Source organism: Muntiacus reevesi, chromosome 6, assembly GCF_963930625.1.
Source record: "Muntiacus reevesi chromosome 6, mMunRee1.1, whole genome shotgun sequence".
Taxonomy (NCBI): Eukaryota; Metazoa; Chordata; class Mammalia; order Artiodactyla; family Cervidae; genus Muntiacus; species Muntiacus reevesi.
This window is the reverse complement of record NC_089254.1, coordinates 58,963,286-58,982,623: the sequence shown is the minus strand read 5'-3', so window position 1 is coordinate 58,982,623 and position 19,338 is coordinate 58,963,286. Positions and strand designations below refer to the sequence as shown.

Sequence of the window (19,338 nt, the reverse complement as noted above, 5' to 3'; positions counted from 1 at the left end):
TGCACTGATAAGCAAGTCACAGGTCTGGCCACACTCAAGGGGAGAGGATGACACAGTGATGTGAACACCGAGGCAGGAATTATGGAGCCAAGGAAAGCCTGTCAAGGCCAAACAACCAGCAAATAATAGAGCTAGTTACAAATCTAAATTTTTCTGACCCCAAACCCTGTGCTTGGATTCCAGTCTCAGCTGTACCTCTGACCATCTGAATTATCTTGGAGAAATCACTTCATTTCACCCAGTCCAAGCCTCCTGACTTAAAAAAAAAAAAGAAGTGGCTGCCATCTATTGTGATTCTGTAATCAGGAAGGATGGGGGGCAGACCATGGTTGAGAGACCCTTGCCTCCATATCTCACACTTGGGGAACTGGAGTGGTCCTCAGAGTGGGGACCCATCAGCCACTTTAATACTATCTTTGGTCCTTTCTGCAGTGTCATCTATGCCATTGTGATCAAAACTATTTGGGTCAAAAGCAAAGCCTATGAGACAGTGATTTCCAACTGCTCAGGTAAGTCTTTCATCTGCATCACCAAATCCTTAAGCTAATTTTGCTTCTGCAGAGGTTTTTCTCTAGCAAACATGAGCTGGGGTTTTACAGTTATAACAAGCCTGCTGTTATATCAGGGCCCAGCTGGCAGGTCAGACTCCCCAAAAGCTGTTTCAGGCAGGCTTTGCCTTCTCCACATGGCTCTCCCAAAATCTGAGGAAGGAGGACTTTGGGTCTGGCTGAGCTGTGCCAGCAGAGCCCCTTGAAACAGCTCTAAGCCAGGGTCTGAGGGTAACCCTATCCTGGTGGCTCTGCAGAGAGGCACCCAAGAGGACTGTGGGATGAAAAGAGAGGACCGTGTAGGGAGAAGGCCACACGTTCAGCAAAACATGACAGACATTTCTACTTGGCTTAAACTTACAGAAAAACTGTCATCTAATCACAGAACAGTCCTGGGCCCTAGGACAGTCAAGGCAGAATACATGCCTTCCCCATGGTTTGAGCATACCCCACACAGCAGAACAAGCCCAAGACTGCCTGCTACAGCCCTTCCCCAAATCCCATTTCAGCAACCTCACTGCTGAGCACCACCTACACAATAGGTGTGGAGACTTGGAGGCCCATCTGCTTCCCAGGCAGACACCGCTGGGCCTCTGAGAACAACCTGGAGAGAACACAGCACACCAACATGCCCGAGAGAGAAGAGAAGGTCTCCTGGGCGTCTAGTTACTATAAAATGGCTAGTTCTGAAAAAGGAGCCCATGGAGTTTCCATGGACCAAGACCATACATATATATTCATTTTGCAAAAATTATCATCCATCTTTTACAGATGGAAATCATATTAACTTTAAATTATACCTATCTGTATAGATATATCATTGCATAGCCTGGGAAGGTTTTCAATTGAGTTGTCACTTAACAGAGTTCATGATCCTAGTTTGACAGCTCAAGTGAGGTAGGACCAGAGGGTTTTGGAAAGCCCAGAGCTCTAGGTTGGAGAGGGAACACAGGGAAAAGGAGGGTGTTTTAGTGTGCTCAGGCTGCCATGACAATATACCACAGCAAGCGGCTTAAACAATAAATTTATTTTATCACAGTTCTAGAGACTGGAAATCCAAGATTGAGGTACCAGTCAATGCTGTTCCTGGTAAGAGCTCTCTTCTTGGATTGCAGATGGCCTTGCTGGCTTCTTGCTATCTACTCAACAAAGCAGAGAGGAGAGACAGCAATCTTTCTACTGTCTCTTCTTATAAGGGCACTAATTGCACCATAAGATTCCTGTTCTCATCTAACTCTATTTCCCAAAGGCCCCATCCCCAAGTATTAATACCATCACATTGGGGGGTTAAGTCTTCAACTTATGAATTTTGTGATGACACAAATATACAGTGCATAACAGGGTAAGAGTCAGTGGGAAAAGTGAGAAGAGAGAGAGACAGTGGAAATAAACATACACCAACTAGTGAGAATAGACAGGCTACTTATTCAAAGCTTGCTATAGCAAGGGAATCAGCCTCCATCACTTGTCTTTTGACAGAAACACAAAATCAGTCAGAGGAGTGGTAAAGCCTCAGACGTGCCCTGATTGGGGGCTGTTGTCATGGGGAACCTGTGAGTGTGCTGATTAAAAGTGCAGCATCCTGTGTGATGGATTAGGCGTGCATATTTGGCTTTCTCTGGTTGGTTTCAAGTTCACAATAGGGGCAAAAATTAAAGAGCTATCAGTTAGTAGTCAAGTCTTGGGTATTTGTGGTAGATTGTTCCAGGAGGAATTATTCAGTTTATGGACTCTGGGTTAGAAACAGTGGTCTGACTTCCTACAAGTCTGGCTTGCATAGAGTAGGTTGGTTTCCTTGACTGGTTACTGTAATGGGGTGGTTTCCTGGGATGGTTGCTGCAGAGTGTGGGCCAAAGCTCCATCTTAAATATGGTCTGGCTACCATCCATTTGCTTGCCTAGTCTGTCAGCACAGACTGACAAGACAGAGAGAGAGTGCATCTACTGTCAGCCACTTCTGGGGTCTTTCCATACTCCCTGAACCCTTACACAACTCGGGAAGGTGGTGTCATCACCTCTCTCTTACAAATGGAAGACAGGCTTGAAGGTTAAGCAATGTGCTTGTTTTCATAGGTAGCTCATGACATAGCAGGAATCAAATGCACACATGACTGGCTAGAAAGCCTATGTTTTCTCTCCCACATCAGGCTGCCTCTCAGAAGAAAGAACATTACAGAAAGGAAGGTGGTGAATGACTGAAAAAAGAGCTCAATTTAAAAAAATTTTTTTAAATTATAAAACTCAAACTCAGGATTGTTGGCATGGCTGTCACCCGCCAGCCTCTCTGCTGAGCTCTGCCTTCAGAGCACTCTTCCAGAATCATCTCCCGAAGTGTTTTGATGTATTTAAAAATCTAAAAGGTGACCTAATTTTGCTTAAGTAGGCTGAGGTCCTCCTGTACTTTCAGATTTAAATCAGATTGGTTTAAACCCTTGTCTCTGATTTCTGCCAGTTCCAGGAAGACTGGTGTGTCCTCTCTCACTGTCCCTCTGGGCTCTCACCCCATGGTCCCACCTCCAACAGCTCTTCTGTTCCCTCTGCTCTTGGTCCAATGAATCATGGAATCCATCTCATTTCCTTAGGCTTGAAGTGATGAAGAGTTTCCACATTCTGTCAGCAACCCCGCCACCTGCGGGATCTCCCACTTTTATCTCAGCAGGCCTTTTACATCTGTGATTACCCTGTCTCTCTCCAGAGTCCTCCAAATCTCCCTGCTACTCAATTTTCTAGTTCCTGCACTCTTGGGTTCCCCCATCCTCCAGTCCCTGAGATTTTATAAAGCTGCAAAGAGATCCATTTTTTACTGATATACAGTATACCTCTCCTCTCCAAAGGTGGAAATGGCTACAATCAGTTTTTACTCTCTAGTACAAGTTTATACGTCCATCATATCAATTTTTTAGTTGTCTATATCTTTTGTATCTACATCACTGACCCTCTTTTGGAATGAGGAGCAGACAGTAGTTCCAAAAAGCCTGTGTACTTTCTGTATCTTATTCATAAGCAGCTCGATTTTCAATCTCATTATAGCCAAGTAACTCAGAGTTGGCTAGTAAAAAGGGTTTCCACTGGTTTTAGTATTCCAGGATTATTGCCCATCAACAAGCGGAAATAAGCAATGATTAGTGTGAACAGAAGCTAACTTTGTAAACACGGCTGCAAAATTCAAGTTTCAGAATCATTCTTCTTCCTGGCAAGTATGTATATTTTCTCCCCCTCAAGCCTGACAGAAGGGAAAAGAAAGAACTATTTAATAAATGATCTACAGACTTTCCCCAAAACAAGTGCTTGGCAGGCGAGAGATAGAGAATATGAGGTTTCCAATCCTGTAGGTTATCCTTTATAAATGAGCTTGCTTTTAATGCCCAGGGATGTTTACTCCTATAAAACAGAACATTTACTGCCTGGGGGCAGGAGATGGAAGAGGTGCACCCATAAAATGGACAAAGTGTAACATATCTGGATATAACTGCATCTGGCCAATATGACTTGGAAGTTATGATGTGATCCATGCTATAGCCAAAGTATATGTTTCCAATTAAATGGGGCAGAACAAGCTGAAGAAAAAAGTTTCTGATTAGGAGCAATTGAGTTGAAGTCCTGATCTGCTGCTGCTGATGCTGCTAAGTCGCTTCAGTTGTGTCCGACTCTGTGCGACCCCACAGACGGCAGCCCACCAGGCTCCGCCGTCCCTGGGATTCTCCAAGCAAGAACACTGGAGTGGGTTGCCATTTCCTTCTCCAATGCATGAAAGGGAAAAGTGAAAGTGAAGTCATTCAGTCGTATCCGACTCTTTGCGACCCCATGGACTGCAGCCCAGCGGGCTCCGTCCATGGGATTTTCCAGGCAAGAGTACCAGAGTGGGGTGCCATTGCCTTCTCTGAAAATCCTGATCACTTCCAGCTAAATAAACTTAAAATAAGCCCATTAAGTACTTTTCTTTATCAGTACATGAGAGTGAAATGGCTTTTCTGCAAACAACTACCTTCAACAAAAAGCATAAGGAACTTTATGAAAAAAAAAATTTCTTTAGTCACTAAGTCAGGTCCGACTGTTGCAACTCCTATGTACTAAAGCCTACCAGGATCCTCTGTCCTTGGGATTTCCCAAGAATACTGGAGTGGGTTGCCATTTCCTTTTCCATGTGAAAAAAAATATAAATATAAAATAAATGAAACATATATACAGCATGTTTGTAGATAGCAAGATTCAGTACTATAAAGATGTCAATTCTCCTCAAATGATTCACAGATTGATACAGTTACAATCAAAATTCAAATGGGATGCTTTCTTAAGCTTGATAAGCCAATTCAAAAACATACATGGAAATTTCAAGAGTCAAGAAAACCCTGGAAGACAGTCCTGGAGAATTACAACAAGGTAGTAAAAGTGTTAGTCGCTCAGTTTTGCCCGACTATTTGCAACCCCATGGACTGCAGTCCATCAAGCTCCTCTGTCCATGAGATTTTCCAGGCAAGGATACTGGAGTGCGTTGCCATTTCCTTCTCCAGGGGATCTTCCCAACCCAGGGATCAAACCCAGGTCTCCTGCACTGCAGGCAGATTCTTTACTGACTGAGCTACAAGAAAAGCCCAAGATAGTAAAGGTTTAATGTATAAACACTGATTTATCATAAAGTCAGAGTGACTAATAGAGTGTGATATAGACACAATTCAATAAGAAAAGAAAAAAAAAAAACAGCTCCCAAAGAGACTCACACATATAATATAAGCACTTGATACATGTCAGAAGATCATAGGGTAATAAATTAATTGGCTCTTCATCTCAATTCATAGGCATAATTAAATTCCAGGGAAATTAGAAACTTAGATGTGAAATGTAAGACTTTAAAATTTTTTTAAAGACAATGAAGGATGTTATCTTTATGACATTGGAATAAGAAAGGATTTCTTAAACAAGAGACAAGATGCATTAAACCAAAAAAGTGATAAATAAATTTGACTCTATTTATATTTAAAAGTCAAGCCAAAAAGTGGGAGAAGCTATTTGCAATACATTATCTAGGAAAAGATTAGTATCTAGAATGTATGAAGAATTCTTAAGAATCAATAAAAATATTTTTTAAAAAGATAAATAGAAGAAAAATGAGGAAGACACAAACACATTTCATAAGAGGGAAAAGAGAAATGGCCAAAAACAAGGTTCTCAACCTCACTGATACATGAGGAAAGTATACATTTAAACTTCAACTAGGTACAATTTGTCACTCACAGGACTGGTAAAGTTTTAAAATCTGGTATTTCTAAGTATTAATAAAGATATAAACCTCATGGATTATCTAGCAATATCATTCCTAAAAATCTTAGAAGACTTCTGACTTATTTGCTTCCAGTCAGCTTCACCAGCAACCATATCCAGTCTTTCTGAAAATAATTCTCAGGTCTGACTAGTATCTTTGCTTCCTCATTCAATCCCCTAGAATAGAAGCTAGCTTGAGGTCATCTGAAACAATAGGTGGGAGGCCACATCCTTAGTCTGCCTTTCCTCTCAGGAAAGATTCTGAATGGGTCATTGCTGTGTGTCAACTTCTGTTACAACTGAATTTGGATACTGGCTTCATTGGCAAAAGATGTGCACAGTCAGAATGTATACACATTTGCTTTAGTAGTCCGTTTGCATTTTCAACTTGCATTGGGCCATACAAAGTATGTAGCTGGTGCTATGAAGACCAGAAACAATCAAGCCATGCAACTCTATAAGATTCCAGATTTTAAGGTGCTTCCTTGGTGGCTCAGTGGTAAAGAATCCATGACATAGGTTTGATCTCTGGTCCAGGAAGATCCCACATGCCATGTGGCAGCTGATCCTGTGTGCCACAACTATTGAGCCCCTGCTCTGAAGTACAGAGGCCACAACTATTGAGCCCACGTGCTGCAACTACTGAAGCCCAGTGCCCTAGAGACCATGCTCTGCTATGAGAAGCCACTGCAATGCGAAGCCCAGGCACCACAACCAGAGTATCCTCTACTCCCCGCCACTAGAAAAAGCCCAAGGACAGCAGTGAAGACCCAGAAGAGCGAAAAAATACATTAAAATTTTTTAAAGGTTTCCAAATTCTAGAACTTTCCCTAACTTCCTTCATTTTTGTTCATACTCCAACCAACTCTTGTCTGAGTTCATCTCTTTTTTTCTAATACTTTGCTAAACACAGCTGGTGGCAATCAACACACACTATTAACATTCTGTTTACCAACTGTGATAGTTAATTTTCTGTGTCAACTTGATTGTGCTAGCCAGATAGCTGGTAAAACATTATTTCTAAGTGTGTCTAGAGGGCATTCCTGGAAGTATTTGAATCTGCACACTAAGTAAAGAAGACAGGCCTCACCAGTGACAGTAAGAATCATCTAATCCACTGAGGGCCAGAACAGAACTAAAAGCAAAGGAAGGGCAAATCTGCTCAAGCTGGGACATCTATCTTGTCCTATTATCTTCTTGGGACCTCAGACTAGGACAAAGATTTACACTATTGGTTGCCTGATCCTCCAGTGTTTTGACTTAGATGTACGTCATCAACTCTCCTGGTTTTCATGTTTTTGGATTTGGGCTGAATTAGACCATCAGACCTCTTGGTTCTCCAGTCTGCAGACAGCAGATTATGGAACTTAGCCTCCATAACTGCAAGAGTCAATTTCTATAATAAATTTCCACATATACATGGATATAGATACCGATACAGACATATATGTTCTCTTTCTCTGATATAGAGAATCCTTACTATACACCACCTTTGTACTCTCCCTGGGGGTCCATTCTCAATAAGCATACACCTTGCCTTCCCTTTATAACACTTCTATCCAGTGCATCTCTACTGTCCCAGCTTTCCCTATCAGTCTCCTCACTACCTGCTCCCTGCCTATAGGCCAATGCTGCATGCTGTCAGTTTGCATTATGATAGCACTACATGTGAAGCTTCAATCTCTGCTTTAGTTAAGAAAGCACTAGCAGCTATATCAGAGAAACCCTCAAATATAGTAACCTTAACAAAATGGAAATTTGTTTTTTGTTCAGTTAAAGTCCAATTGACAGTAAAGATCAAAGGGAAAGACACACAGTCATTCAGAAACTCAAGCAGATGAAGATGCTGCCACTCTTTAACAAATGGCTACCAAGGTATGACCTAGCATCAGTATCCAGCAGATTGGGGATGAGGGAAGACAGCATGAAGGATTACTCAGGGAGTTTATCTGAACCAGGCCTGAGTTCTCCCCACGTTCCTATAGGCAGAACTTAGTCACATGACTACCCCCTGCTGAAAAGAAAACTAAGATCATGGCATCTGGTCCCATCACTTCATGGCAAATAGATGGGGAAACAATGGAAACAGTGGCAGATTTTATTTTCTTGGGCTCCAAAATCATGTGGACAGTGACTGCAGCCATGAAATTAAAAGACGCTTGCTCCTTGGAAGAAAAGCTATGACCAACCTAGACAGCATATTAAAAAGCAGAGACATTACTTTGTCAACAAAGGTCCATCTAGTCAAAGCCATAGTTTTCCCAGTGGTCATGTATGGATGTGAGAGCTGGATCATAAAGAAAGCTGAGCACCGAAGAACTGATGCTTTTGAACTGTGGTGTTGGAGAAGATTCTTGAGAGTCCCTTGTACTGCAAGGAGATCAAACCGTTAATCCTAAAGGAAATCGGTCCTGAAGATTCATTGGAAAGACTGATGCTGAGCTGAAGCTCCAATACTTTGGCCACCTGATTCGAAGAGCTGACTCGTTAGAAAAGACCCTGATGCTGAGAAAGACTGAAGGCAGGAAGAGAAGGGGACGACAGAGGGTGAGATGGTTGGATGGCATCATTGACTTGATGGACATGAGTTTGATGAACATGCAGTCCATGGGGTTACAAAGAGTTGGACACGACTGAGTGAATGAACTGAAATGAACACCCCCTGCTGAAAAGGAGGCTAGGAAATGTCATCTCTCTGTGGGCCTCGGGGGCAAAGGAAAGAATTTGGTGGATAGCTAACCTGTCTGCCACAATTATTTTGGGTCTGCCAGGGTTCCTGGTTCCACCTGAACTGAGGAGCTGAGGAATACACAAGGCTGTGAGTTAGGTGAGTTAGGTCATACTTCCTTGTATCTATGACCTTCTGTTTTTAAAAAAGAAAACACACACAAGGAAAGGAAGTGGAGGTGGCCGAAGTCCTGAGCTAAGTACATGAGACATAATGCACTAAAAATAGTTCATATTAAGGTTATATTCATAAAGAGGTCATCAATGATCAGAAATTAAAAATAAATTTTAAGTTCAAAATTTTTAGAACTCAGGTATAACTGTTAAAATGTTCAATTTTTTAAATTAATTTGAAATACATGAAGTACCAACATATGAAAAAATAATGATTTTAAAATATTATCAGGTAGACTTCCTTGTTAACAAACAAATCACCCAGACTCTTGTAGGTCCACTTATGCCTACCCCCAGCCCCAACCAGACAGGACTTCATTTAAAATCTCAGGACATCAGTTGTTCCCCCTTCAGAGGCTCAGCCCACAAATAAAAAAGGTTCCCAGTGGCTCTGCAAGTGGCATGAAGCATGGGGAAGAAAAGGTGCAGCAACTGGCCACTTGGATACATCCTTGAACTAAGACAGCCCAAGGCAGCATCCTGCTTCCAATCCAATATCTAATCCACTCACTGCCTCTAGGCTACCCCCTATTAATGCACAGTGACAGCTGAATTTAACTGCTTTTCACTCCTGCTCAGCCCCAAGGCCTGAGGGGAAATAATCCTTTTATCTCCCAATAAAGGAGAATTACTGGGATTTTGCAGCTCAGCTCACTTTGAAGAGCCATCTTCAGGAGCTGGAGGTTTTGCATTTCCTAGAGTGGTTAGATTAAAGATGCTTTTCACTGATCTCATTGGTAGATGGAATGGTAAGAGTTGATTATATTGTCACCCAGTTGCCCTGTGGAAAGTACTGCAAGTTTCCATTTTAAACAGATTTTAGAGCACAAATGTCATTCTCAAAAAGTTTTCTGAAAAACTAAGTCTTCAGAGCCATGCCGTTTAGGAGCGAGCTGTTACACCAGCACATGGAGATACTTTGAAAAGATACCATTTGATCTGCTGTCATTTTTACTTGCCCCCAAGGCTATAATCCCGTCCTGATAATTATCTGATGTATATAAATTCTATATACAGATAATACTGAATAGTAGCCTATCTAAATATAGTAATGAGTCTTCCCAGGTGATTCAGAGGTAAAGAATCCGCCTATCAAGCAGGAGGCTTGGGAAGACCCCTGGGCTGGGGAGATCCCCTAGAGAAGGATTTGGCAACCCTCTCCAGTATTCTTGCTTGGAGAATCCCATGGACAGAGGAGACTGGTGGGCTACAATTCATGGGGTCACAGAAGAGTTGGATATGACAGAGCGACTGAACAACAACAACAAATTTACAAACAACAACAAGTGATTTTCTGTTCAATTCCATAAAGGCAGCTCATTCCTCCTGAAATACTGTTAAAATCTCATTCATCCCAACTAATAAGGAAATTGACATTCTCGCTATGAGGCTTGGCACCCTGAGTACATTATTTTATTTTAATCTTCAAGACAACTCTGTGAATTAGGTGTTTTACGCTTCATTTTTGAAAGTGGGAAACTGAGGCTGGGAATAGTAGGCAATTTGCATGAGAGGACACCACTAGTTAGCTGTGGAGCTGGAGTGTGTATTCAGGTTTGATTTTGAAGTCTGTATCCTTCCCAAGACACTACTTCGGAAATCAGGGCTTCAACCTTGGCACTGTCAGTGTTTTGAACTAGATAATTCTTCTTTTGTGAGGGACTGTCCTGTGCATCAGAGAAGGCAATGGCAACCCACTCCAGTACTCTTGCCTGGAAAATTTCATGGACGGAGGAGTCTGGTAGGTTGCAGTCCATGGGGTCACTAACAGTGGGGTACGACTGAGCGACTTCACTTTCACTTTTTGCTTTCATGCACTGGAGAAGGAAATGGCAACCCACTCCAGTGTTCTTGCCTGGAGAATCCCAGGGACGGCGGAGCCTGGTGGGCTGCCGTCTATGGGGTCGCACAGAGTCGGACCCGACCGAAGCGACTTAGCAGCAGTAGCAGCAGCAGTCCTGTGCATTGAAAGATATTTAGCAGCATTCCTGGTCTCTGTCTACTAGATGCCTGGAACACCCACCCCAACCATTGTGACAATCAAAAATGTGTCCAGTCATAACCCCTGGGGCAATACTTCCCCACGTAAAAACCACTGCTGTAAACACTCCTGAAGCATTTTCTCCCTTACACCACTGAAATTTTGTGGTTCTGTGAAATGCACGGAACAATCTGAAGGCCCTAATAGTGCCTAAGAGTAGTCTTACAGGGTAGACATCAAGAAATAAAAATCAATTATATAATTAAATATAGCATTTCAGTTCACTTCACAGAAAAAGCCCCTTATTCCTATTTTTCCTGCTAACAGCTTGTCTTCTCCAATGAGTAAGCATTCAAACTGTGAAAACAGACAGAAGCTTCGATGACTTGCAGCTGCCTCAGAAATTCAGCCCAAACTTCTCAGGGAGACATTCAAGGTCTTCCCACTTTGGCCTCAGTCCTTCTCTCCACCCTCAAACCAGCGTCCTTTCAGGCTCCAGCCAAGCAAGATGACTCACCAAGATTCTAACACTTCCTACATTTTCTCATTTCCCCATCTTGGCTGAGGACTTCCCCTCTGCTTCAGGCATCTTTCCCAACCCTACGCCCCCACCCCCAGCTTGGCCTTGGGAATTTCCACCTCTGCCTTGGGGCCACCCTCTGCATTACAGTGGGGGAATGGCTTCCCTCTTCTTTCATACTTGGTTTTTGGTTTTAGTCTCTCTCATCTCACCCAACCTCATGCTGAATGATCTTTCCTGCAGGATTGAAAGTTCCCAGAGAAGAAGAACTCTATTTTAGCCTATTTAGTTCAGTCCTTATCTCTTGGTGGGTTGGGCTGGACTGGATTGCAGACAGGGTAGAATAAATAGCACAAAGGTAAATTTCACACCAGTTTCCATGAGGATTTAAATACATTTCAAATGTGACATCTGCAGGCGTAGTGAGGGCCAGTGAACATGGTATTTGGGCTCTAGGGTAGTCCTACCTCATATGACTTAGGTGTGCCGGGGGTGGGCCTCTGACCTCAGCCACCACTAAGGTTTTGTCCCTTGAGCCTTCATCAGTGGCACTCAGCAGAGGGTGTGTGGGGCTGGCCTTCTGTCCATGCCTCTCCCTCATTAAGGGTCTGCTTATGTCCAAAGGGAGGGCATCTTTTCCCAGTTTTCACAAAGGCACCATGAGGGCTGGTAGAAGCCATGATAGTAAAAACTCTCCCACGGCTTCAAGGCACTCTGTGTTAAGTTCCTCCATTTCCAAATGTGCCATTTAACTACTTCTACTAAGAACTACTGCGCTGAATTCTGCCCACCCTAATCAGTTATTTGTTTTACCACCACTCCTTGACTAGAGACGGGCTTATATTAATTCATTCAATAAATATTAATCATTCACTAGTTTAGAGGATACAGGAGTGAGGAAAACAGTCTCTGTCTCCATCGAGCTTACATTCTAGTGGATTCTTAAATTTAATCCTCCCATGTTTAGTATCAAACAACCCACATAAGATTAAAGTTATAACCAGGCTCTTATTTGGAACAGGTTTTATTATATCTCTGGCTTGAGCTTTTGTTGAGAGTGGAATTTCTGAGTTAGATGAGTAAGTTCATCTGGGGTAAGATTTCTAGGAAAACGGCTTTGTCCTAGGTTGCTGAAGGGACAAGACCAATGTCTCGGCATCACCCCCTGTGGTCATGTGGCTCATTCCAAATTCAGTTGATTCAGGGCATCCAGCCAAGTCTCTGGAGAGTCTGGATGTCCCAATGCATTTGTATTTTACATTAAGCTGCAAAGTGAGCAGTTTCTAGCATCCAGGCCATTTACTCTGAATATGTCAAAGGGCAGGGCGGGGGCAGGGGGGTTCCTCCTTGGCATAGGTGAGGAGGATGTAGGTGGTCCCATGACAACTGTGGGTCTAACCTACAATGTTCCTATTGGCAGAAGCAGCACTTCACTTTATGGTTCACTTTTTGCATCTGCAGATGGAAAACTGTGCACCAGTTATAACCGAGGGCTCATCTCAAAGGCAAAGGTCAAGGCCATCAAGTATAGTGTTGTCATCATTCTCGGTAAGCAACATCCCTCCTTGTGTTGTAAAACTGTGGGCATTCCAAAAACAAATTTGTACCTGGGACCTGGGGACACGAAGTGCACACAGGGAAAAAATGTGTCTGTGGGAACGTCTGCCTTTTCCCGATTAGAAAGGAATGTGTGTGTGGAGCTTACCAGTGTCTCTGTAGCTCGCTCATGGGCCAACATTTGGTTCCCTATATCTATCTTTATGAATATTGTTGTCCAACACAGCCATGGGGTGGATAATGTGGAGAAAATATCTAAGTAAGACATTACTAGCTGAAGCGGATGCTAACCATCATCTAGTTGACCCAGTTGCTTTTCTGAAGGCATACACTCCCCAGAGCTGAAGTTCAACAACCAAGGAAGACAGAAGTGGCATTCCATTTCTTCTGGATATTTAATTTCAAGGTCACCATAAATTCTTCCCTAATGGATGCCTTATCTTCCCTGCTCGCTCCTGTCATTTTCCCTTTCCTTTTGTTTTTTTGGTCTCTCTACTCTTAAGACCCATAAAGTCACCTCATCCAAGAAAAAAAGGTATTTCTAGAGCACCTAATATATGTCAGATTGGTGTTATATTCTTTGTCATTCCCAAACCTTCAAAACTTCCTCCCCATTTCGTCCCCTCAGTTAATGGCCCTGATTCTTATTTCACAAGGAAAATACTCTTGTCAGAAAAGAACTTCCTCATTCACCTGCCTTCATATCCATGGACCTATCTGCATCTCTGCCTTTTCTCCTATTACTATGGATAAACTGTCTCTGCTCCTTAATCCAAAATGCACTTGAGCTCTGTATCCCATTCCTCCCTGCTAACTCGAGAATTCTCTTCCTGCAATCATTTCCTCTCCCCAACAGGTATCCCCCTTGCCTGGATGATATGCACATACACATATGTAACAGCTCCCTCTATAAACTCCCCAGTAACAGACCCTCTTCTTTAACACTCTCCTTTTGAGCAGACCTCCTCCCCTTTTCATCTCTCATTCTCTGGAGCCTATTTCTATTAGCTTTCTTTCCTATTACTCTAGTAAAGGCATACTTATCAAGGTAACCACAGCCAACAAAATGCCAGATGTCAATACTCAGTCCTTAGTTGATTTCTAAACAACATTTGCTCAGTCCTTCTTTGGAACACTTCCTTTGCTTAGAAATTATATCTATGATTTCTACTTGAAATTTTTTTATAATTCTACTTGAAATTTTTATTTATGATAAGCTTAGCATACTCAACATGAAAAACCAGAAGTCTCAGCATGCTTTCTTATCTCCTGCAAGTTTACTCGTCCTCCTGTGTTCCCGAGTTTAGTAAATGACTTCATCTTTCATCCACACCAAAAACCTAAGGGTCATCTGTCTGTCATTATTCTATTTCTCTTCCACGCCACATATCTAGTCTATCAGTAAGGCACAGAAGCTTTACCTGCAAAAGAGATCTCAAATTCAACCAGTTTTCAGCATCTATACAATTATTTCCTTGATCTAAGCTCCCACCAACTTCTCCCTAGAACACTGGAACTGCAACTGATCTTCTCTTAATCCTTCTCTGCAAAGCAGATAATCTGATCTTTTTAAAAATGTTAATCAGACACTATCACTACCCTGCAAACTCACCTATGGATTCCCATTACATTGGAATAAAATCTTACTTTTTCCCATGTCTTACACAGTGATCTGTCCTCCAGCCAAGTATCCAGACCCATGCCCCTGCTCTCTTCCTTGCCCATTCTATATATAAAACTCACACTGGTTTTCTTGCTGTTTCTTCAAATGTCAACTTGTTCATACCTTGCAATATTTCCCACCTGAAATGCCCTGCCTTCAGATGGTGGCATGGCTTATCCATGCCATGGCTTAATATCATCTTGCTTTCCAACAACACCACCTCTTCAGAAAGGCCTTCTTGGCAAGTCTTAAATGTCTCTCCTATAGTCTTTACCCTACCTTAGTTTTCTTTGTATTTCTACTTCCTCTTGACAGTATAGGATATATATTGATCTGTTTATTGTCTATCTCTCCTGCTGGCAAAATCCCCACGAGCAATGACTTTCGCTTTTGTTTTCCTTACATTATCACCAAGGGCTTATAGCATCCATGCACACTGGGCTTAGTTAATATCTGTTGAAAGAACGAATGGGGATATGCATGAAGGAAAAGATTTGTGCCATTTCCTTTTTTACCTAACTCAAAATACTACCTCTCCCTACCCATCTTGTGGCTCTTAGGAGCTGTGGGAGTACAGCTCTCATGTTAGCTCTGCTAGTACATTAAGTCAGTAGAGTTGTCCATCTCACCTTTCTAAAGTGCATCTGCAAAATGCCAAACAGACCACATGCCATGTGACTTAGCCAGGAGAATACAATCACAAAACAACATTGCAGGCAGACCTGGGGATAGAGCATATACCACCCACTGGGGCTCAAAATCCTTTACTCAGAAGCTTCTGAAGTAGATCAGAGATTATCTTGCTTTCCCAGACAATCAGGAGCATGATACACACTCCCTGGATGTTGAGTCAGGAAGCATAACTTATATATGTGTTTCAGAGCCAGTACAGCCTTTTATAATCAGGAGCCATAAACATAGGCACTGGATTCCCTTTAGTCAGAGAGCAAGAAAGTCCACAAGGAGGTCAGCCATGTCAACAATCCAATCAGACCAAAATGCCCCTTCCTATAACAAATATTTTGTAATGCCCCTTTGCCATTCTGAAATGAAATGCATACAAAAACCTATGTATCTAACATAATTCTTAAAAGGTCATTGTATAACATAAAGGGAGACTAGGAAGAAAATAATTTATAATAAAATAATACAGATTTCAATATATAAATACTTGGATACAGTCCTTAGTAGAATAATGAAGTAATAATAATTACAAATGGAAACCAATGCAGGTGTGTCTTCATGGAGACATAAAAAATAAAGCAGTGTTGCTGACAGTGATTTTATTTTCCCAGTAGGTGAACAAATCCTCCTAAAGTTCCAAATTAAACAAAGTAATCTTTCCTCTATTTGCAAGGGAATTGGATTTCTGGAAAACTCAGTATTTATTTAAAATATTGTGATCATATGTAAAATAGATTCAGGTTTCTAGACTGGGGTCATTATAAACAGATTCTCTGCTCCATAAATGTCCAAATGGGCATTTGAAGGATGTATGGGACATGGATGGGACTGGCTGCATGATGCAGGAGGACAGGTATACCTAGGAAAACCAGAACCAATACACACAAATACATATGCACACATTTTCACAATTCCCCCAAACAGAAGCTTTGCCCCTCCATGCCCCAGAACCACTATCTGCGCCAATGCCAGGCTTTACCACCAGAACCCAGAATGTTCAGTGGTCTTTGTGTTAGAACTGTTCCCTTTTAACAGATTGTCAAGGTCAAGGAGGGGAAAAAAAAAGTGTCAGTCAAAGAGTTATGGCCACAAGCTGATTGCTGCAGTCAGATGGCAAAGGAAGCCTGACTTCCCTGAGGAAAAATCCTATGACTGAGAAAGGGAAGAAAGAGACTGGAGAGAATGGGGCGAGAAAGCAAGAGAGAGCACATGTGGGTTCCAGTCAATCCCAAGAAGGTTTATCTCTATAGTATTAATCTGTGTTCTCCAGAAAAATTACACATATATATAAAGATATTTACTGTAAACAATTGACTCATTTGACTGTGAAGCTGAAAAGTCCCCAGATCTCCAGATCCAGGAGAGCTAATGGTGTCATCTCAATCTGAATCAAAGTATGAAGGCCAAAGAGGAATAAAGTCTTAGCCAGAAGAGAGTCAAGCAAACAGAGTGACTCCTCTCTCACTCACTCTTTTTATTGTATTCAAACCTATGGATAGATCACTGCCCACCCACATTGGGGAGGATAATTTACTTTTCTTAATCTACAAATTCAAATGTTAATCTCATTCAGAAATACTCTGAGAACACAGAAATAATCAGAAGTACTGATTAACAAAAAAATCTGGGTATCCTATGACCTAGCCAAGGTGGCACATAAAATTGGCCATCACACTCTGGGTCTCCATTTCTCATCTCCTTCCTCTGAGGATTTGGATCCAAGCAGACTCAGGGTCTCACGCACACTAATGGACTTGGTAAGGGGTATATAGTGAGGGTGTTGCCTGGAGAGGCTGACTTGGAAATGCAAAATAAAATTGAAAATCTTGTGACTTAGCCAGACTGTGTTTTGAAACATTAGATATCACCCCTGCCCCTCGCCTATGCCCAAACAGGAGTCACTATGAAGTGCTCCCTGTTCTGTCTTTTACCATAGAGTTTCCAAAGGGATTTGCTGAATTTTCTTTCACACTGTGTAGAATGAGAGGCTAAGGCCATGCTGAACAGCTCCCAACCTTTTAAGGATCACTACAGTAGTTAAATCAGACCCTCCCTTTACAGATAGAGAAGCTCCAGCAAATTTACTCAATTTTAGAAATGCGTCAGTGGGATGTAATGTATATAAGTGTAGATGTGTGTGTGTGTGTGTTTAAGTAAACATGACATTAATATGAACACACACAACTGTTCTAAATATTTCTGAGATCCCAGGTGCAAGGAACCTCCTCATTAAAGCCCCACTCAGGGCCAACAGAGGGCCCCCTGGGCTTGGGCTGCTACAGGGCTAATGGTTCTCTTCTCCCCAGCCTTCATCTGCTGTTGGAGTCCCTACTTCCTCTTCGACATTTTGGACAATTTCAGCCTCCTTCCAAACACTAAGGAGCGTTTCTACGCCTCTGTGATCATTCAGAACCTGCCTGCCTTGAACAGTGCCATCAACCCCCTCATCTACTGTGTTTTCAGCAACTCCATATGCTTCCCCTGCAGGTAAGGGGCATTCAGACATGGGGAAGCCCACTGCACTCACCCCCAACCTTTGTCTTCCTCATGCTAGAGCTCCCTGGCGGGTTATAGATGAGAAACTGAGAGTCAAAAAGTTTCCGCTAGTGTGACAGATTCAAATCCAGGCCCCCAGGCCATGGCTCATGCTTTCTCCTATACCACATCATCTCCTATAGCAATCATCCTAATCGAGTCACATGTAGAAGATCCTTATTTTAGTTCAAAGCTTCTCCACATGAGTTACCTCAATACAATGCCATGGAGATAGCAGAACACAAAGAATTATCATTTTACAGATAAATTAAGGTTCACAGGTTAAGTGATGTTATTGAGATTATATGAATAATTAGTTACAGAGCTGAAATTAGATCCCTCCCACAATGACTCAGTCTGCTGTTTTTCAGCTGTTTTACTGCACAAGCTACAGGGAGTAGGTAGAAAAATCCATAGGAGATGGAATCAGTGGAATTGTTTCAGGCTTGGGTTTGATGCCCTCCGTTGAATCTCTCTTCCATCAGTTGACAAGACCTTTCAAGTCCTTCGAGAATTATGGATGGATGGTAGCATTTCTCAGTGATCCTAAACATCATTGATATGTTAGAATGGCTACCATCCCTCACCTGTGTTGCCTCTGGCCTCTCACCCATCAGCCCCTCCCTGCCCTCCCATTTCCTCTTGTCTCCATGATAGAATTGCAGAATGGTTGCAGGCTTGGGTTTGATGCTGCCATTGTTGATTCATAGCTACATGTGACCTAGGGCAAGTTATTTAACTTCCATAAACCTCCATTTCCTCACATGTAAAAAGGGGCTAATAGCAGTAGCAGTGCCTACATCTTGGCCAGTGATGTCCCTGTCACTGGGCTCTGGTACTGATCAGTAGGAAGGAGTGCTGTGAGTGGCGGGGAAGTATAGTGAGGGCTATTACATTAAAAGTGCTTAGCACAATGCCTAATCCTTAATAAGTTCTCCACAAGTGCTAGCTCCTAACAGTTAAATTATTCAGGATGCATGATTTTTCCTCTTTGTTCTTTCTTTAGGGAGCAAAGATCACGGGATTCCAGAATGACATGTCGGGAGAGAACAGAGAAGCATGAGATGCAGGTTCTGTCCAAGCCAGAATTCATGTAGGTCATGGGGCAGCAGTAGCACTGGGCTGAGCCCCATCAACTCTCCTGGGTTCCCAGTAGCACCTTGGGCCTGTGTATAAAGCTTGAGCCAGCTTCTCTGCCCTGCACCTTTCATCACTTGGGGGATGCGCAAGGCAAACCTCCGAAAGAGTGTGTGTCACCTGCCTCAGCAAGTATTGGCCAATAGGAAGTTACAAACTACTCACACCAGCCAGGAAAGATACCCTTTCTTTCCCTACCACTCCCAGCTGCCCTTCTCACTGCTCAGCACCAGAATCAACGGACAGAGACATTGCTGGCCCGGGGCCCAGGCTTGGGCAAGCAGAGGGGATTGACTAAAAAAGCATGTTTGTACATGTTCTTATAATTACAATTTAAGAAGTAAATAAAAGGCTTACCTGAACCTAGATTTTCCTCCCATTTTTGGATTCAAATTTCAGTAGCTGTGGCCAAAGAGATGTTTGTCCTTGAAATGCCAACAAATAATAAATTCATTTCCAGGCATTGAGGCTCTGTGTCTCCTCTGCAGATGGCCATGGTTGGCAGATGGATGTGTTGGCAGCAGCCAACCTCACAGTCCCATTGTATCGACAGA

The 19,338-nt window shown here is 42.5% G+C and overlaps 1 protein-coding gene across 1 annotated transcript in view; it reads left to right on the top strand.

Annotated features, from left to right (window-relative positions):
- Positions 1 to 19,129, top strand: part of NPSR1 (neuropeptide S receptor 1) — a 146,550-nt gene extending 127,421 nt beyond the window's left edge. The window contains exons 6-9 of the mRNA XM_065939666.1: positions 433 to 509; positions 12,670 to 12,756; positions 17,419 to 17,599; positions 18,654 to 19,129. Coding sequence (XP_065795738.1) covers positions 433 to 509; positions 12,670 to 12,756; positions 17,419 to 17,599; positions 18,654 to 18,744 — 436 coding nt within the window. The 3' untranslated portion in view covers positions 18,745 to 19,129. The remainder of the gene's footprint in view (positions 1 to 432; positions 510 to 12,669; positions 12,757 to 17,418; positions 17,600 to 18,653) is intronic.
- Positions 19,130 to 19,338: the final 209 nt, after the last annotated feature.